At 36.3% G+C, this 24,836-nt stretch overlaps 1 protein-coding gene across 2 annotated transcripts in view; it reads right to left on the bottom strand.

Annotated features, from left to right (window-relative positions):
* PRKG1 (protein kinase cGMP-dependent 1) overlaps nt 1-24,836 on the bottom strand; it is a 1,184,543-nt gene that overhangs the window by 187,979 nt on the left and 971,728 nt on the right. For both annotated transcript variants that reach the window (XM_014866734.3, XM_014866733.3), the window contains exons 6-7: nt 19,810-19,887; nt 9,356-9,450 (exon numbers count right to left, since the gene is read on the bottom strand). In XM_014866734.3, coding sequence (XP_014722220.1) covers nt 9,356-9,450; nt 19,810-19,887 — 173 coding nt within the window. The remainder of the gene's footprint in view (nt 1-9,355; nt 9,451-19,809; nt 19,888-24,836) is intronic.

Here is a 24,836-nt window from a genome sequence, read left to right as displayed (position 1 = left end):
GAACGTATCTTGGGTTACTGATCAGTTACTGACAATTTTTAAAATTTTATTTATTTATTTACTTATTTTTTGAGGAAGATTGAACCTGGTCTAACATCTGAAGCGTTAACAAGATTATCAAGTAAATTCAAAGAACAACCAAAAATATTTTGTGCAACTAACTTTATATTCCCGGTGAAAGTATTCTTCCAGAGAGCAAGTGTTCAAATTTTGTTGATTAAGTTATCTTTGTTATTGTGTGTGTAGAGTAGGCTGGAAGTATTCCCATACTAATATCAATAATTTGTGATATGTGTGTGAGGGAGCTGTCTGTGTGTGTGTGTAATTATATTTTATATGTAATATGGTTTCTTTAAACCAAGATATGATTTCCATAAATCCTCTAATGGGTTCCTTGACATCAAAGCCCAATGGACTATTGTATTCTAGGCTTCTTTATGCTGAGATATAAGAGGATATGACTGTATCATGGGGCTAGGTGCCTACAACTCAACAGGTCAGTTTCCACATGCTTACGCATTTGGGTTCTGTTCTGTGCTGCGCTTCCAGGTTTTAACATCCCACTTGAAGCTTGCTGTAAGTTTAGTTATCCATCCATGCCTAGAGGGACTGTAATCACAAAAGATTACTGCAATGCCAAACGCCTAAAAGCAAAACACATCATGGGGATGATGATGACATAAAAGATCTCCGTATGATCATGGAGCAGGGATGTGGGTGATGAGACTGCAGTAGTAATATGGGAACAGATCTCACAACAGGGAGGGCCACAAAAAGCCTTTGAGAAGGAAAGTGACAGCAGCCTAATTGTTTTAGAGAGTGTTGTGGGTTGAACTGTATCCCCGCAAAAGCTATGTCAAAGTCCTAAACCCCATTTCCTGTGAATGTGACCTTATTTGGAAGTAGAATCTTTGCAGATGTAATCAAGTTAAGATGCCACCATATTGGATAGGGGTAGGCCCTAAACCCAATGACTGGTGTCCTTATAAAGAGAGAGAGATTCTGATACAGAAACACACACACAGGAGAGACAGACATGTGAAGATGGAGGCAGAAACTGGAGTGATGAAGTTTCAAGCCAAAGATGCCAAGGATTGCTGGCAACCACTGGAAGCTATGAGAGAGATATGGATAGATTCTTCCCTAGAGCTTTCAGAGGGAGCATGGTCATGGTAACACCTTGATCTTGGACTTATAGCCTCCAGAATTGTGAAAGAATAAATTTTATTGTTTTAAGCCACTCAGTTTGTGGTAATTTATTATAGTCACCCTAGAAGACTAATACAGAGAGACTGTCATAACCACAGTGTATGGAATGGCTGAGAGGTGAGCAAGACTAGACAAACTGTGACCAGTCAGTAAGCTGGACAGTAATCCAGGTGACAGATCACAGTGGCACCAATCAGAACAGCGGCAGTGAGGACAGCAAGAGGCAGGTGACGTTGAGAGTTATGTAGAAGGTGGAGTCAATAGATCAGTTATCAGTGATGTGAGTATTTCAGGAGAGGAAAAAGCAAGACAGTGTCCAAATTTCTGGTTTGAGAAACACTTACTGCAATAGTGATCACTTGAAAAAGGATAGATTTGGTTGGAGGTGGAGAGAAGATGAGTTTAATGCTGTCCAAGAGCCATCTGAGGTACCTGATTGATATCTAAGTAGCCATGCCCCATAGGAAACTGGGTCTGGAGCTCAGGAAAAAGTTTTGAGATGGAGCTGTAGATACGATAATGTTTTCATGACACTTTGTGCTTCTCCCATGATATCAATTAACACACTCTCTATTTTAATCACCTGTTTACTTGTAAATCTTCAACAAGAAAGTAATCTGAGACCAGAGAATTAAGGGAACAACTTCTTTTGATGAAGACTGCTCTCCTCAACAGGCCAACCTCCAGTTTCCCTACTTTTCCCAACTTACAGCTAGAATATTGGTACCATTAAAGCAATTCTGGCTCTTCTCAGTCAGTTCTGCAAAAAGAAGTTGGTCCTAAGTACTGGCAGCTTTTCAGCTTTGGACCTTAGCCACAAATCCAGGACAACATGGAAAAATATCCCACTAGACATTCTGTTACATTTTACGTATATTACCATTATAATATTCACAAGAGTAATCTTCGCTAAAAACCAAATTAATTATAATCCTCACTAAAACCCAGAAAGAAACGAGATGAAACAAAAATCCTAAAAGTCTCAAGTGCTAGAAATAGAGAAGGGTCCTAGGTTAGAGAAATGAGCTAGAACTGGACAGGAGAGCTCCTGAGGGGTGAGTGAAGGAGTCTGGCTATGGTCCTACCAAACATGGAACTGGGACTGAACCCTTCATAAGGCCAGAGTCTAGAGCATTTCTACACACAAGACACAGCTTTAGAAGTAACTCTCTCTGTTGTCAAGGAGGTTTTCCCTGAGGGAAACAGAAACTCAAGCCTTGCAGGTGGGAGATCTGAATTCTTTCTATCCTATCTTTATGGTACTGGGACATCCATCTAAAGCCCATCCTTTCAGAGGCAAATATGAAACATATGAAACAGCAACATAGAGATGCTCTAATAACCTGGCACAAGGGAATCCCTCAGTCTACCAACTCTACAGAAAATGGACATGCAGTAAAAAAAAAACAAACCAATCAAAAAACCCACAAGCTGTAAGAAAGCATACAATAAGAAGGGAGAGTCAACAGATATCACAAACGTTAGAATTTGTACCCCCAAAGTGAAGATAATACAAAATTTCAAAGAATTTGATATTTTCAAAATAATTAATAAATAAAGCAAAGAAATAAAAGATAATTAAGAAACAATATAAATAATGAAAATAATAATCATAATAGTTGTTATTTATTTATTGAACACAGCATTTATCAGGCCTCATTCTAATATATATACAAGTTATATACATTATTTGACTTAGTAGTCATCTCAACCCTATGCAGCAGATACTATTATTCTTATTTTATAAACTATGAATCTGAAGCATAGAGAAGTGAAGGAAAACAATATCACACATCTTATAAATGATGGAGCTTGGATTTGAACTCAGGAAGTCTCATTTCAGTGCTCACACCGCTAACTACTGTGTGTGCCAAGTAGAAATCCTAAAAATAGTTTTAAGAAATAGTCACTTGGAACCTACTTAGTGGATGGATTGAATTTAAGACTTGATACAATTGAAGGGAGAAGTAGAGAATTGCACGACGGATCTGAGAGATCCATCCTGTCCAGATTCCATTACAAATGTAGCACAGAATGATACAGAGAAAGAATATAAAAACATGAAATAAGAAGGCAAGGATGGTAGGATGTGGGGATTAAACATAGAATATTAAGGTTTCCAAAATGAGAGAATAGAGACAGGTTGGGAAAGGAAATATGCAGAGGTAATGCTGAGAATTTTCTAGAATTGAGGAAAACTACATTCTCAGAAGAAAGGAACACACAGAGTCATATGAAGGAAAAACAAAATATGCCTGCACTTAGGCAGATATAGTAAAAATTTAGAACATCAAAGAAAAAGAGACAGCCACCAAAGAAAATGACAGATTATCTATAAAAGAACAGTGATTTGACTGACTGTGGACTATGAATGCCAGAAGACAATGTAATAATATTTAAGATGCTGAGGGAAAATAAATTTTAACCTGGATCTCTATAGGTAACTAAATGCTCATTCATTCACGTATAGGCAAAGGCAGAAAGTATAAACAGATCATCTCTGAACGACTACTAGATAATAAGCTCAAAAGGAGTAGCTGGGTATAATAAGCAATAGCTGACAAAGTAATAGGTAGACCAAGTTGATAAACCTAAGTAAGTAGTGTCTGAAAAAATATAGTAATCATAATGACTAATATTTGAGAATTTACCAACCAGGTGGAACTATATACTAGAAAATTAGATAAAAGGTGGGTAGGAGTAATTTGAAGTTAAACGCACAAAGATCTTCCTATTATTCAAGAGACGAATAAAGCTACTGATTAACATTCCATGTTACATATACATATTACAAATTTAAATATTGATCATTAAAAGAATAGAAAAAGAAGGTAAAACTTCTAAACTAAGGGACGACCCATGCAATTCACGTGACAACAGAGGGAAAAGAAAGAAAAATGATATATTGACCCAAAACAAAACAGAATGAGATTAACACGCATAAAATTTTAAACACAAATAAAACAAGCTTACATATCCTTAGGACTACATACATATACAATAAAATATAGACACATGAGCAGTGAGGATGCATATAGCCAACTTCAGGATGGTGATAGTAGGGGGAAGACATAAAAGATGCTTGAGTTGTATCTTTAATGTTTTATTTCCAAATAAGTAAATGAATAATAACCAGATTCAAATATGGCAAAATATTAAAAAGCTATATCCAGTATTTGTTATATCAGTTTATGTGCTATTATTTTTATTAATTAAAATAAAATGAGAAAGAAAACAATGCAGGTTCTTAAATGTTAATTAACTTGCTCAAGATCACAGTCCATGGGGGGAGAATCTAGAAAATATAGACATCTGATACCAAAGTCTGTTAAACTGACTTGGGTTATTCATTCTTGCACTAACAAGGAAGGGCCTGGCCTGTGGTGTAGGTGTTCAGAATGACAGGAAACAGCTGGGATCACTCCTGGAAGGAAGGGACCTGCTGCGAGTGGTCTGCTATTAAAGGCACTATTTAACAGGGTGGCCCAAGGCTGCATTTGACATTCAGGGGTTGGTTTCAGTTGTAAAAAATTCAAATCTCAAGAGAAGCAGAGGCTGTGACACAAGGATACTTAGAGATGATCTAGTTCAACTGACTCAGTTTACAGATTCAGAAACGGAGACCCAAAGAAGTTAACTGACTTGTTCAAAGAGATATAATAAGTCAGTGGTTCACTCAAAATCTAATGTTATGTCAATTATACCAAGTGCTCTAAATGTTAGTTAAGAAGTAGTAGAACGTTCTTGGGAATGGGGACAGTGATATAACGGTAATGATGCTGATGATGTTGACGATGATGCTAAGGTTAATGAAGATGAAGATAATGTCAGTAGCAGTGGTGATGATGGTAGCTAACTTCTTTTTTAGCACTAATCTAAATTCTAGGTACTCACACAAATTCTTTACAAGTATCCCCTTGATTATTCCTCAGAACAACCCAAAAAATTAGGTACAATCATCATCAGATCAAAAGAAGAGCCTCTCAGAGACTCATAATTTGTAAATGACAGAGTAGGTCCCAATCCAGGCAGTCTGATGTCTGAGCTGGAATTATAATCAAATGCCAAGCTAAAGGCTCAAATGTTAGGGGAAGTAAGGAGGGGCAAATGAGAGCACAAGCCCATCTCTCTCTCAGGTTCAACTTGGTCTTATATATTTCCCATTATTACAGATGCGAAGTGTGTGTTTGGGTTAGAATTTGACATCCTATGATGCCTACATGAATTCTATATAGTTTCAAATCAGATAGAGATCTTGAAGCAATGGTAAGTCAGAGTGTAGATGGATTGACTCTTGAGTTACCAGACTAAACCTGAAGTAATTTCTCCTAAACACAAATTTGGTTTTCATGTGTAAAAGGAAGGAGCACTTCTGTAAAGAGTAAAACATGTGCCCTCTCACTGGTGTGGAAACCATTATCACAGTAAAAAATAATGCTTGAGTCAAACAACACTGAACAATTTGCTTCACGTCAACCAAACAAAGTGAAAGCAATGTGACCTCAATTTTTCTAGTAATGAGATGCTGTTGGTTAATGGACATTAATAATATAGATTACAGGATGGCTAGATTTATGACTATACTGTCTCCATCCAACAAGGAAATGAGACATGTTACTTCCAGAGGCAGAACTATATAGTGGAGTTCTGAAGTCAGGTCATTAAGGTCACATTTCAGCACTGTCATTCAATTATCTACTGTATGCTTAACCAACACTAGCATACGGCACTCTCAAACTTAAAAAGAATGTTCAAGGATTCATTTCAGGATTACCAATGTATCAATATGTTAATGATCTGCGAACTGCCTCAGGAAAATAAAACAAAAATTCTCAGTACATATAAATTTTGTTTGTGAGAAAAAAACAATCTGAAATGCTGTGTTATATACACATAGAGTTTGCTGATTATAAAATTTTTCTTCCAAGTATAAAAAATTATATAGTTTTCAAAGAAGCTTAGCTATTACCCAAAAGACTATACAGAGTTTCCCAAAGGACTTTATATCCTAAAGTTACATAAATTTTTATGTTAGAGGGAAACAAGTGAAACAAATCAATCTGATTTGTGAAAAGTCAGAATTTCTTGTGTGAAACATTAAAATTCAAAGAAATAATCAAAAAGAAACATAGAGACACAGAGTGAAAAACAGGTTACAGACATAGGATGTCAAAACATTAAAAAGTCAAAACAAAATACAAGGAAATAATCAAGAAGTGTTAATCTAATAGATTTCCTTAATTTGAATCTAGTTTGAGAGTTTTAAAGAAGCATAGCTCTATGATAGAAATCACAAAATTCCAGCTCACAGGTCAAATCACTTGCAGAAATCTTTTACTTGTGGAGCGTCTTTTTTTAATCCAGTTACAAAATCACATTTCATATTTTTTTTCAAAATCTATTTTTTCTGCTTTTCTTTAAAAAAAATTCATAGCAATGAGCTGGAGCTCAGCAATTGCTGTCCTCATCACATAAAGCTTTCCAGTTTACCACTAGTTTTATTCACTTTATTTTGTTTGTTTACATAACCAGCCTGCCCCCAATAGTTAAGTGAGTTCATAACTCCTTATCCACTACTTTAAACAAATTCAAGTAATGAAAGGATCAATGGCAGAAGGGATTGCAAGATTGAACATCATTAGAGAAGTTCATTTGTTCATCCATTCATTCACTCATTTATGCAACAAATACATGTTGAGCATGTGAAAAGTGCCAGATGCTAAGCTCAAATGAGAATACAAGTATTTGGGACTTCTTTTCATTGAAAGCATATGCAGTCAGAGATCTGGATATATACCAACACGTATGTAATAGAGTTAAGGACAAATTATTGGTGAATTTTAGGAAATGGATTGAGAAATTCCAAAAAGTGGTAACAATTTCAAGGGTCTCAAAGGATGAGGAATTTAAAGAAGAAAGGGGTGGTCAACAGTGTAAACTTGTGGCTGAGAAGTGAAGTCAAATGAAGACAGAAAAGAAAGACCATTCTATGATTTAAGTGGCAAATCACTGGTGATGTTTAAGAGGACACTTAGAGTAGATTGATAAAGGCAGGTCGAGTCGTGAGAAAATGACAGTAAAGGGTATAAGAAAGAAAGAGAGATGGGATAAGACTGGGAGTACGTGTGAAGGGAAATGGTGGGGAGATGACCAGTGAAAAGGACAGAGTAGGTGCAAAAGAGAGTTGGGCACCAGACAGTTCACAAGAACAATCATATGCTAGAATGAATTCAATCCAGATGGAATACCATTGACTTAAATTTTACTATCAAAGCAAAATTTGATAAGTTTTCCATAAACCATATCCCCAAGGTCACTTAAGACACATTCTTGAAAGATGTTTTCACCATAAAAGCTTTCTTTAATTGGCATCAAAATTCAGTGACAATCAGCTACAAAAGAAAAATCTGTCAATCCTCAATTGTATTTTATTTTCTGGTGTTCCACTTGTGATCTAAATCAGAAATGATTGAAAATGTTTCTGGTTCTTGGGCTCTGTTGGAAATGACATTTTCCATACACGTATTTAATCTTGAACCAATAAAATCAGGTGGTATTACTCTCTAGATTCCTCTACATATATAATAATCAAGGGAAAGGGAGACTAAAGTACAAATGATACGTTTCTGCACTTTATACAAGGAAGATAATGTTTATTGCATTCTTTTGTGTATCTACCTTGAACATGGTATTTCTTCCAACTTAGTCATTGGAAAAATCTAATGGCAAGTACACGCTCATCAGATAAGAATCAAATGAACTTTGTGAAAAAAAAAAATAATGTCAAATGCATTTAGTTCTGAATTTTCATAAGGTAATGTGGCCTGAGTAAAATGACTTATCATGATCTCTGTTTTATTTCTGTAGTTATGAAACAGTAAGAAAGAAATAAGACCTGTCAACTGATTGTGGCTTAAAAATAAAAACTCCCTAAACTATTTATTTACAATACTTCTAAGCAAAATGCTTACGATGCAATTTTTAAAATTATCATAATTTGAAAGGAAGCAAAACTGACTATTCCAAATATTTTTGGTATAAATTATGTCCTATTGCTGTTGCTGTCTAGTAGACAGCCCTGCACCTGGAATTTGAAACAAAAATAAATGTTTACTGGTTCTTTCTTTTTTTTTTTCCTGCTTTATCTCCCCAAATCCCCCCAGTACATAGTTGTATATCTTAGTTGCAGGTCCTTCTAGTTGTGGCATGTAGGATGCCGCCTCAATGTGACCTGATGAGCAGTGTCATGTCCATGCCCAGGATCCGAACCAGCGAAACCCTGGGCTGCTGCAGCGGAGTGCAAGAACTTAACCACTCGGCCACGGGGCCGGCCCCTATTGGTTATTTCTTATTCAAGTGGCTTATATACATACAGCACTGAACTTTGAAAAGTCTCATCTATATATACTGATAATTGAGATGTGTTGCTTATTGGAAGAGTAGAATACCCAAATATATTTTGTGATATTTGTCAGGCATTCTGTAAAATGAGTGGTACAAAGTCAATTGGGTTTTTCTTCCATAGTATATGGAAAGAAATCCCTAGTGCTTGCTTCTTGAGGTCTTAGTTTGCAAGTAGAATTTCAGTGACCTGGACCTCTATGAGTCCAGCCTTTAGAGCCCAAGCAAGCGAATCTGAATGTGCATTACCTCCACTTCCACCTCTTCCTCCATCTCATTACTTATCACCAGCGATGGCAACAACTAGCCAGAGGTGAATCCAGGAAAGCCTTCATTGCCTTCTGACCTATTATTTGTACAATCAGGGAATATAAACAAGGATTTCAAAATTCTCAACCAATTATCTTCCTATGAGTCTGAGTGAAACTGCTGTACAAAGTAAGCTTAGCAGAGTCTTCTCCTTCTCTTTTAGAATCGTTATAGAGATTGCAGTTAAGGAACACAAAGCTGAGAAATTTTCCTATCAATATAAAGCAACTTATTACATAAGTTAAACAATCTATTCCATAGCCTATCCAAACGGATTACAAGTCCAGTTGGAAATAAATAAAAATGACCATGCAGGGTCCGTGTCTGATATTAGGAGAAGCACTAAATAAAGAGCCTATTTTGCTTGGAGCTCAATATTTAAAGTGGGAATTTATGTAGTACTCAACCAAAATCTGAAAGCATGTGATCTACTTACCCTTGCAAAGCTTTCTCTCCAAACCAATCTCCTTTTCCTAGAGTTCTAAGAAACACTGGGTCTTCACTCGGTGAGTCTTCACGAGTGACATTTACCTACAAAGAGAAACAATGAAAGTTCATATCTACTGCCTGGATGATCAAATGAACACTAATTGATAATATTAATTCCACCTGTTTTCTTAAAACTATTTTTATGAAGAAAAAGAGTACATCGTCACTAAAGGAGCCAAAGAATAATATTACTAATTCCCAAGAAAACCACAAGAAATGACCTACAAATATTTTGTTATATTTTCAAGTTGTTTTTAACAAATAATAAATTATTCAGAAGTCTGAATTTCACGTAATCCTTATCCTTATTCCCATTTCCTACCTTCCATAAGGCAATCACTATAATGAATTTAGTGAGCATTCCTCCAATCCTTTTTTATGTGCTTATATGCAAGTGTTATCAAAATAAATGAATAGTAGAATATGGTATGTATTATTCTGCAACTTACATTTTTTCTCTTAACATTGTTTTAGTTATTTATTTCATGCTGCTAGGTGGATAAATCTAGTTCATCCATTTTAAAATTTTGAGGTTTTATTGTCTTCTTCCATCCTATAAATATATTTGTTTAACCATTTCCTTGTAGATAGACATTTATATTGTTTCCATGTTTTTTGCTGCAATGCACATCTTTCTATACACCTCTACATGCCCATTGTAGTTTCTCTAGAACATGCCTATCTTTTTCCCTAAGAAAAATTTAGCCTTCATTCAAAGGTCAGTCACATTGTCATGAAGCTTCCTGCAGGTCTCTAACCCACTATAGTCCTCATGATCTTCATGCTTCATTCAGTAGGATTTCTTTTTTCAAAGATATAAAAATTACGTACATGTGTCTTTATTTTTACCATAATAAATAGTACACGCTTCAAAGAAACAGGTATTTCTTTGGCATTCTCTACAATTTATAATAAGCACTCAATAAAGAGCTGTAAATTGTATGAAAAGTTTCTTTACTAAGAAGGTATCTCAGCCCATACAGGACTTGTGACTTGGGTGATAGTCCATGGAAGGCAAATAATGATGTTTTGTTGCATGAATGAAGACATGAATGCAGTAAGCTGTACCTTTGTGTTAATTCACTTCCCCCTCAAGCTCTACTAATATTCATAATATTGGCCATGTGTCATCCAGAAAAGTTAAACAGTTGAAATTCGTCTACCTAGAAAATGTAATGAAGTAGAAAAACTAATTTCTTGAGACAATGCCAGACATTTACACACATTTATAAAATACTGTGCTTCAGGTTTCTGAATTTAGAGATTGAATGTGAAAGACCAGAATTTTTATAAGTAGTAAGAAGCTCTGTGCAAAGTGGAGGGAATTCAATTATTATTCTCCAATGATCCATTTGAATGCTCCTCCATACAGTGTTTCAAAACCATGGAAATGCAGTTCTTAACACTCTTACCACTAAACTATATCATAGAGATGCTCATCTGCTTACTGATGAGGCTTTTACAGATGTGGATAGAAATACACTAGTCCAGAGATTCTCAAACTTCAGTGTGTGTGGGGTGGGTTGGGGAGCTGGATGGGGCATCTTATTTAAATAAAGGTTACTGGACTTTTATTCCTGAGGTTCTGATTGAGTGGGTCTTTGAAACTCACATTTCAAAAAGTTAATGTAGGTGATTTAGAGGCAAATGTTCTATAGACTCATCTTTGACAAACACTGATAACTGTCATATTTCTGAACCTCAATTTTCTCATGTGCACAGCGAGGCAATTCAACAAAATTATTCCTGTCAGTCCTCCTGGCTGTTTAAAAAAGTCATGGACTAAGGGGTAATATACTGTAAGTTAAGCTCATTAGTTCAAAATTAGATATAAGGACACATTATATAACTGTACACTTGCCATTTTGTTAATTTAAAAAAAATTAGAAATTCAAAATGGTAGATTTACGCAAGCCATGGAGAAATTTCTAGGGACTTTGAAACGTTCTTTTAAAAGATGGTACTGAAATGCAGTAATAGAGACATAGAAAGTGGGCCACCTACAGAACAAACCACTTTCTGCTTACATGATAAATGGGAGGAAAAACCTAGCTGGATAATCCATATACGTGAAAAGATAAGCAGCTCAAAGAGCAAGAATAAAAGCTTTCCTTTAAAGCTGTAATTTCCACAGTTTTTCTTTGTATATATAATGAATTATTCTAAATATGCACAGACACAAGTCGTGGACATTTGCATTTAATTCTGAAAAGATTTCAGGGTAGGGAAAGTTAAATACACAGAGACAGCCTCTCTAACCTTGGCCTGTGTACGTAATCTTTTCAGCTAAACCACAAAGCACTTTATGATCCACAATGTTGTGCAAGGAACTTTCTAGAGAGTCTTAAAGATAATATTTAGTCTGTTGGAACCCATGTTACCTGCCACCTTGTCCAAAAAATGGAAGTGTTATCTCCTTGTGTGCGTGTGTGAACAAATGAGAAAATCTATGAAAAGTATCCTTGTAATAGTAAGTGCCCCAAAATTTGGTTGCTTTTTCCATATTTTTACTCCTCCTATTTCTCTCACTTCCTATTTCAGAAATTCCATGGATTTGACTATAAAATATCCCACATCACTACTATTGCTCTTTTATTGTTGCCATAAAATGCTATTTAGAGAATTAACTACTTTTAGTTCTAGATAGATAAAAGAGAATGTGTATTTTTATGTTTGTTTTACTTATACATATTAGTTTTTCTGAGACATGTATAGTCTTGTAATTTAAAAAACAAACTTTTTAAAAACTACATATAATTTTTGAAATTAAGAATCAAGATAGGGGGCCGGCCCATGGCCAAGTGGTTAAGTTCACACACTCCACTTAGGGGGTCCAGGGTTTCGCTGGTTCGGATCCTGGGCACGGACATGGCACCGCTCATCAAGCCATGCTGAGGTGGCATCCCACATGCCACAACCAGAAGGACCCACAACTAAGAATGTACAACTATGTACTGGGAGGCTTTGGGGAGAAAAAGGAAAAATAAAGTCTTTAAAAAAAAAAGAATCAAGATAGAAATTAGATATTTTCAATGGAACACTTAAAATTAATCTTTAATACCAAAATCTTCGACAAACAATATCCATGTGCTCAACCAACATGTTTAACCAAAAATAATGCAAAAACAAAATGAAGTGTTGTAGTACAGATTCAACAGGTTTGATAAGCAAGTAATGTTTCTTGTAAGGAAATATGGGATTTATAGATCTGAAGGGCAGACTCAGCTAGAGAATAAGGGTAGTCAAGTAAGCATTTTCCTACTTGTGTGATTAATAGATTAAAAAACTGACTAGTCCCCAAATCAAATCAGCTCCCTTTACAAACAATGTTCTGTAAATATAGCTCAAAAACTGGTCCCGTTATTCCAAAACCAAAATGTCTACCAATGCAGGACACTTTTAGGAGCTGTATCTGAAAGTTTGGGAAATGTACAGAGAAAAAATGGTTGGTCTGAGCTTGAAGTTTGCCTGCATTCTTTGAATCTTTAGTTAAATTCAGTGTGGGCCAAGATCTATGATTTCTGTGAGCCTGATTCAACGACTAAACCTTCTGTGTAACACAGGACTAAATTAGAAAATCTCTCTACCACGAGTCCCACCTTCTTCCCCTAAAACGTCTATGGTGAATTTTCTTTTCATGATTCTCTTTCTAATGTTTGTAATTTAATGTGTGTGCACACATGCACTCACACACACACCTCGTTTTATGCATAAATACCATAGATTTACCTGGTTTTGAACTTTATATAAATCATATCATACCATACATATTCTTCTGCAACTTTTTTTGTCCTAAGGAAGATTAGCCCCAAGCATCTGTGCTAATCTTCCTCTATTTTATATGTGGGTTGCCACCACAGTGCAGCCAATGAGTGGTATAGGTCCATGCCCAGGATCCAAACTCATGAAGCAGAATGTGCCGAACCCAACCACTGTGCCATGGGGCTGGCCCTTGCAACTTGTTTCTTTTGATCAGCATTATGTTTGAGATTTATCAAATTCATCCATGTTAATATACAAAGCTGTAGCTCATTTCCTCTGTTTGCATATTATCTTATTATATGACTACTACATAATTTATTAATTCTCCTGTAGATATAAATATGGGTTTCTTCCAGGTTTATTTTTGTTATATTTTGGTTTTGTTGTGTTATCAACAACATTAGTATGAACATTTTTGTACATGTTTTCTGGTGCCCATGGGTAAGAGTTTCACTAGAATCAATCCTTACGAATGAAGAACAAGGTTATAAAGTATACACATCTCCAATGTTGCTAAGTATTGACTCACTCTTGATACAAAGAAGTCATACCATATTACATCAGTGGACAAAAGTTCATATTGTACCATATTGTCATCAACATTTGATATTGTCAGTTTTTGATTTTTGCCAAGGTAGGTAGGTATCAATGGCAATTTCTGGATTATTAATGGAGGTAGAGCATTTTTCATATTATTTTATGAGCCACTTGCATTTCTTTTTTGTGATGTGTCTTACCAAGTTCTTTGACTATTTTTCTATTGGATTGATTCATGTTATTTTTTTCATTGACTCATATGACTGTGGTTTGTCTTTTTACTATCTTTATGATGTCCTGCCAAAGTTATTAATTTTTATGTAATCACTTTTAACTATGTTATTATTATTTGTACTTATGTTTAAGAATCCTTTCCTATCCCAAGATGATAGAGTATTCTCCTAAATGTCTTTTGATTTTTTTCCCCAATTTTCCTCTTACATTTAGGTCTGGAATTGACCTAAATTCCATTGTGTATGGTATAAGGTCAGGATCGAGTTTTATGTATTTCCCTAAGAATAACCAATTGTTTTGGTATCTGTATTGCCAATGTTGTCCTAAATCAAGTTTCCATATAGTTATGGATCTTTATCTGAGCTCACTATTCTCTTATTCTGATATAATTATCTAGTTCTTAGCAAAAATAAGGCCACATTGTCATTACCTTAACCTTATAATAAGTCTTGATATCTACTAAAGTAATTCTCCCCAATATACTCTTCTCCTTTTCAAATATTTTGGCCATTTTGGTCTTTTACTCTGCATTCTAGTGTCTTTAAATAAAGTTTTCTTTTCAAACACTTGAACATTTTTTGTTAGTTATATTCCTAGATACTTGATTTTGGAAATTTTTTTAAATTATATTTTTAACTGAATTTACTGGTGTTTAGAAACATAGGTAGTTTTTTTTTTCAATGATTATACAGTAAAATTGACTTTTTTCTTTCCTTGGTAGATAGTTCTACAAATTTAAATACATTTATAGATGTGTCTAACTTCCACCACAATTTAATATAGAACAATTCCATCAGCTCAAGAAACTCCCTCATGCTATCTGTTCATAGTCACATCCTACCCCAAATCTTACTTGTAGAAACTGATGGTCTGTTCTGCATCATATTAATTTTATTTTTTTGAGAATGTCATGTAAATAAAATAAAATAACTTTTGTGACTGGATTTTTTTTCACTCATAATGTCTTTGAGATTCATTCAAATTGTTGCATGACATAAAAGTTTATTCTTTTTATTGCTCAGTAGTGCTCAATTGAATAAATGTACCACAGTTTGTTTATCCACTTATCCATTGAAGGACAGTGCCAGTTGGGGACAATTATGAATAGAGCTGCTATAAACACTGATGCACAGTATTTTGTCCGAACCGTGTTTTCATTTCTGTAGAATAAATTCCAAGAAGTATAATTACTAGATCATATAGTAAAACTTTAACTCTATAAACTGCCAAATCATTTTTCAGAATGGCTTTATCATTTTTGCATCCCAGTAGCCATGTATGAGAGTTTCACTTGCTCTATATCCTCACCAGCACTTGGTATTGTCAGTTTATATATTTTCTCATTTTACTCACTCTATTAAGCATGCAATGGTATCTCATGGTTTTACTTTGCAGTTCCCTAATGGCTAATGATGTTAAATATCTTTTCATGTGCTCATTTGCCATTCTTATATCTACTTTGTTGAAATGTCTATTCAAGTCCTTTGTCCATTTTTTTAAATTGGATAGTTGGTTTTCTCAAATTGATTTTTGGATGTTCTTCAGTTAGGCTCAACACATACAAACCCTTTGCCAGATTTGTGATTTGCAAATATTCTTACCAGTTTGTAGTTTGTCTTTTCATTCTCTTCCTAGTGTCTTTCACAGAGAAAAGTTTGTAATTCTGATAATGCCCAATTTACCTTTTTTTTTTCTTTTATGGATTGTCCTTTTGGTATCATATCTAGGTAGTTTTGACCAAACCCTAAGTCATGAAGATTTTCTTCTAAAAGTTTTACATTGTATTTTAAAATCTATTATCAATTCTTATTTAATTTTTAAATAAAGTATGAAGTTTAAAAGGCCAAGATTCAATTTTTTGGCTATGGATGACCAATCGTTTCAACCCCGTTTGTTGAAAAGACTTCCCTTTCTCCATTGATTGCCTTCAGTCATTGATTGTTCTGTCTGTCACCATTAAGTATGACGTTAGTTGTAGGCCTTTTGTCGATATCATTTAGTAGTTTGGGGAAGTTCCCTTATATTCCCAATTTGCTGAGAGTTTTTATTATGAATTAAGTATTTGTCAAATGCTTTCTTTGCCTCAATTGATATGATGATGTGATTTTTCTTCTTTAGACTGTTAATACGGTAGATGTCTCTGAATAATTCAACTTTTTGAAATACTAATTTATAGTAAATTGTCTAGTTCTGCAATGTCCAAAACGGTCACCATTAGCTGCATGTAACTATTCAGCTATTGCGATGTGGCTACTGCTACTGAGAAGCTGAGTACTTCATTTAAGTTAGTTTTAGTTTAGATGGTGAATGGGACTAATGGCTATTGTGTTGGGCTGTGAAGACAGGGAACAGTTCCATCAACTAAGAAAAAACCACTGAACAATGCTGATCTAGCTAAGCTCTTATTAATTTTAATAACTTATCTATCAACATAAAAAACTCAAAAGAAACTGAAATCATACCATTTGTAAAGAATTACTGTTTTATTTATTCATTTCCAAACATAAATTTTCCTTGACTTACTGCAATGGTTGGGATGCCTAGTTCTACACTAACAGAAGGGGGAATACTGTGCATCTTTATCTTGTTCTTGATCTAGAAAGAAATGCTTCTCATGTTTTACTTTTATGTATACTTAGATATATGTGTACATATACAAACAAAATTTACATAAGACAACGCATTCCATATTCAACAACACTGAACGCTGCGTCAAGCCGATTTGTTTAACCAACATGTTTAAGGACTTGTTAACTCTAAGCAAAGCCATGTTGTTTTAAATGGCATTTAATGGACAAGAATTTTTGGGTCACACTTTTTTCTAATGGTAGCATAAAAGTATATTGAATAGAATCAAATAATCAAATTGCACTTGAATTATTATTGGAACTCTGAAATTTCGTCTACCAATCCTGTTCAATTTTGGTTCAACTTATTTATGGAGAGTTTATTTTTCAATGCAATGCAACTGTAGGGACATATGCATAAAGTTTTATCAGAGATATTTTTCACACTCAATTGTGGATCCTTTGGCGCTTTATAGTTCACTGTTGGGGGAAAAAGTCATGTTGCTGTGCAGTTGGAATGGACGGAATAAAGTACAGAAAACTAACTCAGCTTCCACTTGGGGCAGTACCAGGGACTCTAGACGTCAGCACAGCATTGTGCCTCACGTTTTAGGAAAATCAATTTATGTAGCTTTAATGGGGGGAAATTAATATTTCAAAGTTTATTTTATAAATTTTTTCTCTTTGTGTGGATGTGCTTTATGGAAGGATAAAAACTGTTTTACACTTAAATAGATGGACTCGAACAGGGGAAATCCATTTGTAGTTCTACAGTCCCCTGTTGGATGTCTCTCTCTCTCTCACACACAATATTTTCTAAGGAAAAGCCAGTTTGGCGGTAACAAGGAAAATATCTTTGCCAGGGTTATCCTTTATAAATTTTTTAAATGCATGTGAAAACAAATTTCCATCTTCTACCTAAAACAAAACATATAATCCTAGAAAATTTTAGTTCTACAACTTACTTGCCTGCTGACCTGAAGCTACTCTCATTACTCTTCTTTCCTTCTATTCCTTCCCATTGCGACTTAAGCATGCTCATCTGCTTCTTAAAACTTAATGTAGTGATTCCAATTCATTAATATTAGAATTAATAAAGTTAATGTACTAATATATCATATATTAATTATTAGATAACTAATATAATTAATATAATAGGTTAGGGGGCCAGCCTGAGGGATAATGGTTAAGTTCAGTACACCCTACTTCTGTGGCTCAGGTTTGTGGGTTTGGATCCTAGGCAGGGACCTACACCACTTGTCAGTCACGCTGTGGCATTGACCCACATATAAACTAGAGGAAGATGGGCACAGATCTTAGCTCAGTTCTAACGTTCCTCAAGCTAAAAAATAGGAAGAGTGGCAACAGATGTTAGCTCAGGGCTAATCTTCCTCAGCAAAAAAACAAACAAACAAACAAAAAATTGGTTAGGAAAAATGGCTTAAAAAATTTTTCTGAATGTGTGAAAAGTGTCTAAGATAGTCTTACTATTTCTTTCCCAGAATGCCCACAGTGCTATGAAATATCACCAAAGGTGAGATTCCTGTGGCACAATTTCCACGCTCTTTCTATTTATACATATTATGGAACTCATAAAAAAGCACCACTAATGCACCTGTCTTCAGCTGCAACTGGTTAGAAACCACAGCTTCTTTTAGGCAGTGCTGGGAATTTGCAGTAATAGTCACAAAAACCTGTTGGAAATTCATCTCAATAGATAAACACATCATCCAATGATAGCAAAGAACTAGTAACGGAATAAAGAAAAGATAAATCCAGACCATCAGCACAAAAAGTCCCCCTGTGACCCATAGAATCACTTCTATCTATGAGGATTCTCAATTTTCCATGATTCTCTAGTCAGCGTTAAGAAATAAGACAGTAAATGGTTAGTCTCATAATTTATATGAAAAACACAAAATGTTGACATTTCTTATCCTCTAACATTGGAAAATACAAGATACAACTTTAACCATAACTGTGGTCACACATGTCATTTCATGATGATGCCTTTTAAGAAGCTGGTCCCTGACATCTATTTCTATCCCAAGCTTTCTGCTATCACTCAAAAGAATAGGTACGACAAAAATATAAATATAGTTTTCTTCACTTTATTATGACATGCCAATGGTGTAAAACATTGACAAATGCCCATTCTAGATTCAAGATTAGTCCGAAGAGGATTATCTAAAATGTGATCCAACAAGATTTATAATCTTTCACATATCCTGTCCACTGTGGCTCAGTAAATCTCTCTCTTTCCTATTTTGATATGAGCCATAATATACCGGAGTCAGTCATATTTGTTAAATTAGAAGAAATAAATTTGACTTACTTTTTTAAAGTGACACATAAAAATGGAAACTGTCATATAAATCCCCTCTCACTTGCATTTCCTTTCCCATGTCTTCCTATATTTAATACATATAAATTATTTTTAAGGATCATTAACGATAAAACAAAATAAGTTCAAATCATAGGTTACAGTGACTGAAACTAATGAAACATGATCATGACTTTGTTGAAAGAAATACAAGACATTTTTACAATATAATATTAGGATATTAATTTATATAAGTCCCTATTTTCTAATTCACTGAATTTCTTATTTAGTTTTTAAATAAAAATTATAATAGATTCAAAATATTGGAAAATTTAAAAATATAATAAAGAATAAATTATAATTTTTTTCATTCATATCTCTTGTCTACCTCATATTTATCCCTTCCCCCATAATTTACCACTTCTACAAGTTTCTTAGTATTTATTCAATATTTCTCTATGAAGATACAATAAAATACGAATATATTTATATCCTTATTGCCTTCAGAATGTTAAGCATCTTGCCTATAGATACTAAAACTGGTAAGTTTCCTAGCTGGGTTCAAACTTGTACCATCTGATTTCAAAGCCCAGATGTTTCATTAGAGCAATAATACTGCTCCAAATGGCTGAATGATTTTTTTTCCTGTTGAGGATTTTTCAAGTGACCTCAGTCTTTTCTTTTTCAATTATATAGTTTTAATGACAGAAATCTTTCCATTTATGCAGGCATAGCAGCAGCATCTAGCATCATGATTGTTATATTATAGCACACAGGCTATTTCCTGGTCTTTGAAGTTATACTTCTTCTTCCTCCTGCATCATTTGGGGACATCCATTCTCAACTATTTCTCTATCAGTTTCAGAAGATGGGAAAACTCATCCACCTCAAGACCCTGCACATGTGCTCCTCCAGGTGTCACTGAGGACCCCCAGCTCCCTCTCTTGTGCATCATTCTCTTGTGCTACTAGAGCTTACCTTTCCTTTGCTGATGATAAAGAAGGTGTCCCCTCTGGCACCTTGCCTGATGATATATTCCCCATTTTCATAGTGGGTCTGAAAAATAGAAACAGCAGTAGAAAAAACATTAAGAAAGGAGCAATTTACCAAAAAGCTCCACCTCTTTAAATATCTGCTCCCAAGGAATGCATTCGTCTACATGGAGTTTTACCCAAACCTAGAATCCATCATGATTTAAAAATGAATAATAGTCAATGAACACAATAATTACAAAGAAATCATTTCTCTCATGCTCATTTCTAAAACTATTTTGTTAAAGTCATTTTTCCGGGTGATTATATTCACATCTTTAAATTCATTCATTTTTTAATAGTTTGATGAAAATATTCTTTTCTTCTATTAACTGAGCATGAAATAAAACAGCAGAACTGCTAATTAAACTGGTCTTTCTGTATTATTTTATTTGTCATTCTCATTTGTTTTTGGTATTTTCTTTTATCTTTTTAGATTGGCCCTGGGCTAACATCTATTGCCAGGCTTCCTCTTTAATGTTTTTCCCCAAAGCCCCAGCACATAGTTGTACATCCTAGTTGTAAGTCATTCTAGTTCTTCTATGTGGGATGCCACCACAGCGTGGCTTGATGAGTGGTTCTAGGTCCGCGTCCAGGATCCAAACCCGTGAACCCCAGGCTGCTGAAGCAGAGTGTGAGAACTTAACCACTCAGCCACGGGGCCAGCCCCTGGTATTTTCTTAATGATAGTAGTTTTTTTTTTCCTGAAAAATTACTGTGGCATCTAAAGATCTTCATTTTGAACCCTGGGTTACTTCTAGGGTAGGAGAGATGGCCCTAGTTACTTTTTAAGGCACTGCTCCATGCCTTAACGTCCTTGCTTCAGCAGTTTAGATTTGGCCCTGTGAAACAGAATATTTTAACTTTATGCACTGAATTCTGGTCCAGTATCTGTGAGCTTGTAAACTACCAAATGAGGAGCAAGGTAAGGCTGTAAGAGGATGATCATAGTCAGTGTGCCAGTATTCTGACTCGGATACAGTCACCAGGTCCATTCCCAGCGTGAAGATTACCCCTGCAATGAATGCAAGTAATTTCTATAAGATGAGGTGAGAGAGAGTATATTGCCGGGTCAGGAGATACGACAGAAAAATGAGAACTGTGCCATCTGGCCCTATCCTTCTCTGCAGCTTAGCAAGGGAGCCACATTTTGGAAAAGAAAATATTACTTTGCACACTGCTTAGGAAACAGATTTCACGGTTTGCATGCAATATTCATCAGGCCAATGGCTGTGATTTGTACTTATACTTCAATGCCATGTTTCTTAACATTTTAGTCTATTCACTCTTAAAATTGCCTTTCATTAATACTTTATGTTTAGAATAGCTGTAATTTTCTTTCTATGCTTAGAAAATTAACATACTGTCTAATCTATTGCTTTTTTTAAAATCAAAAGTAACCATTTTCTTAGTAATTTTAAAAAATAGGATTAGAGAATGTATATTCTTCAACTGATTTATTTCATTTAGCAAGATAGCTATGTTTCCTTTTTCCATCTTGCTTCTTCGGAATGGAGAGATCTTTACAACATGCAGACTTGAAAAACAAAATCACAATGGTTTCATTTCGTGTATCAATTCAACACACATTTCTGAGTCCCTGTGAGTCAGGCCTGGTTATTAATGATACAAGAACGAGTCAGACAAAACTCTCATTGCAGCACCATCCAGCAGATCTTTCTCTGACGGTGGCAATGTTCTACAGCTACGTCGTTGCCTTGTCCAATACAGTCGCCTCTAGCCACACGTGGCTACTGAGCAGTTGAAATGTGGCCAGTATGACTGAGAAAATAAATTTTTAAATGTATTTAATTTTATTTAATTTAAACTTAAATACTCACTCATGGTTAGTTGCTACTGTTTTGGAGAGCATGGTAGTAGCTATTGCTGACAAGGGAAGAATTACAATCTGTAGCAGTAGGGGAGGGGAGGGGTGGAGCGTCTTTCCCACTCTTGATGTTTCTTTTTATGTGAATGGAGCTCAGTTAGTAAAACTCTGGACCTCTCTTATCCCCTTTCCTCACTCTGTCCCAGAGGAGACAGTGGAACTTACTGGATTGGTACATTCGGAAGTAATCAGCTATGTACTCTCATCTCAACCTTTCATCTCTTCCTGGTGGGAGGGAGCTCCCCAGGGAGAGCTGACATTCTCTACTGCTTCTTTGAAGTTGCCCTTGTCTGAGTGTCTGTGACAGGACAGGTAAGTTTGCCCAAATAAAGGATTCAGTCTTGGAAGTCTATTTGGTTCTCAAATCTAAGCTACATCCTTTAGCCTTGATTTTATTAGTAACAATGGTAATATTTGTTTGTTTGTTTTGTTTTTTGGCAAGGAAGAGTGGCCCTGAGCTAACATCTGTGCCCGTCTTCCTCTACTTTGTACGTGAGATGCCTCCACAGCATGGCTGATGAGTGGAGTTGGTCTGTACCTGGGATCTGACCCTGCCAACCTGAGCTGCTGAGGGGAGAGTCTGGAACCTTAACAGCTCGGCCACGGGGCAGCCCCTAATAATGGTAATATTTTAGTTCCATTTACCTTAGTCTTGGTCATATTTCTCACTTGGTTCCTAACCCAAGACCTCTCAAAAACTCCAAAACAATCCCGTATGCAAATCCAGTATACACTCTGTTAGTACAGGCTTGTGAACTGTATGTGGTACAGTCTGACTCTTTCCCAAGGGTTTCACCAATGAGAAGATTCTTAAGCCCCAGCTGAAGTATGAGGAAGAAGTCACTGGATGTTAAGTAGAAGAAAACCTTCTCAAAAAAGAGGAAAATTAGCACTTAATTATGATCACATAATAGTAGCGGATATGCAATTATTTTGGAAAAAAGAAAAAAATGCAAATAAAAATAACCAGAATTTGAAGAATCCTTAGCTCATTTGAGCTTCTTTCTATTCTCTACCTCCTTTTTTTCTCTTTTTTGAGGAAGATTAGCCCTGAACTAACATCTGCCACCAATCCTCCTCTTTTTGCTGAGGAAGACTGGCCCTGAGTTAACATCCATGCCCATCTTCCTCTACTTTATATGTGGGACGCCTACCACAGCATGGCTTGCCAAGTGGTGTGTAGGTCCACACCCAGGATCCGAACCGGTGAATCCCAGGCCACTGAAGGGGAACGTGTGAACTTAACCACTGTGCCACCAGGCAGCCCCTACCTACCTCCTTTTTAAAAGCATATTCCCATCCAAATGATTGTCATTTCCTTTCAGAAAACCAAAATTACTTGCAATCTATTAAACAGTATGAAGGTAACAGTTTCCCAGGCCCAACATTACTGCCATTTTGGTGCACATCCTTCTTTGCTGTTGGGAGCTGTCCTGTGCACCAAGTTCAGCTGTGGGATGTTCAGCAGCATCCATGGCGTCTACCCACTAAGATGCCAGTAGCACTTCTACTACAGTGTGGCAACCGCAAATGTCACCAGGCATTGCCAATTACCCTGTTGGGTGAAAATTTCCCCGAGTTGAGAATGACTACACTAATCTTTCGTGATTTTTTGGACCTGAAACAACAATTCATTATTTCTCTTGATACTGTATGTTAACTAGATGATTCTTTGGCTTCCCATGATGTTAATGGGGATAATTACATGGTCTAATGCCTCACTCTGTGGTGAGAATTTGGTACTGGTCACTGGCTGGGGGCATAGCTGTGATGGTCTATTCTCCTCCACATGGGCCTCTCTATGTGGCTGCCCAGTCTTCTCTATAGCATGCTGACCTGGGGGTGGGCCAACTTCATTCACGGCAGCTGGCTTCCAAAGGTGCAAAAGCAGAAAGTGCCGGGTTTTCTAGAGGCCCAGGCCAGGAATACGTCCTATATCTCTTGTGCTACATTCAATGAGTTCAAGCAGATCTCATAGACAGTCCAGATGCAAGGGGAGGAGACTGCCAAAGGTGTGAACCCCAGGAGATGTGATGTACCAGGGGCTGCCAAACACAGTCTCATATGTACCTCAAGTTTCATGTGTATAAAACTGAGCTCCTGACCGCCTTCTCCGAGTTTTGCTTCTCCCGTGCCTTCCCAGTATCAGCAACACCACCTCCATCTTTCCAGGTGTTCGGGCTAAACACCTTGGAGTTATCCTTAACCTTTCTGTCTCCCAGGCCCACAACTGCTCGGTCAGCAAATCTAGCTGGCTCCATCTTCAGAATACACCCAGAACTCAACAACTAGTCACATCTACTGCTATGGGGCTGCCATCTTCTCTTGCCCAGTCCATGCAGTCACCTACTAACTGGGACATCTGCTCCTGCCTGACTCCTCTAGTCCCTTCTCCATGTAGCAGCCAGGTGATTCTATTAACACACCGTCAGCAGCACCTGTCTCTCCCTGCAGGGGCCACTCTACTCATGGGCAGTGTAGTCCCATAGTGGCTACAAGTCACCAACACCTTCTGTCATTTGCTTCACTGACCTCACATCCCAACTCTCTCTCTCCATTTTGTCTGTTCTGTTCATATCACTTTTCTTGACGTTCCTTGAATATCCAGGCCTAGAATCACCTCAGGGCCTTTGCATAGGCTCTTCCCTCTGCCTGAAATGTCCCTCCACCCAAGATATCTCATGACTTCTTCATATTCTTACTCAAATGTCACCTTCTCAATGAGACCTTTCCTGACCTGCCCTTTAAATCAGCTCCTTTTCTCTGCACGGGTGACTCTTCTTGAATTAATTTTCTATGTAGCACTTACCGCCTACATCTATCAGGGTTTTGGGAGAAGAGACTGCACCCTCAGGAGAGGGAGGTAATCAAAGTGGGATGGGTGGCAGGAGTGTGAGCAGGATTAGTGGATCAAGGAGTGCTGGAGGTGAAGGGGTCAGGGAGTAGGATTACTAGAGCCTGCTGAGAGCTGGAGCCATGAGAGAGACCAGCCCAACAGGAGCTGAATCATGGCTTCTGATAAGGAAATATCCACTGCCAAACCCCAGCCTAGTTCCGAGGGAGCCGAGGGATAAATACCCTGACCT

The sequence above is a fragment of the Equus asinus genome, chromosome 2, assembly GCF_041296235.1.
Source record: "Equus asinus isolate D_3611 breed Donkey chromosome 2, EquAss-T2T_v2, whole genome shotgun sequence".
NCBI classification, from domain to species: Eukaryota; Metazoa; Chordata; class Mammalia; order Perissodactyla; family Equidae; genus Equus; species Equus asinus.
Note: the sequence above shows the minus strand (reverse complement) of the source record. Positions and strands in the feature narration are given on the sequence as shown.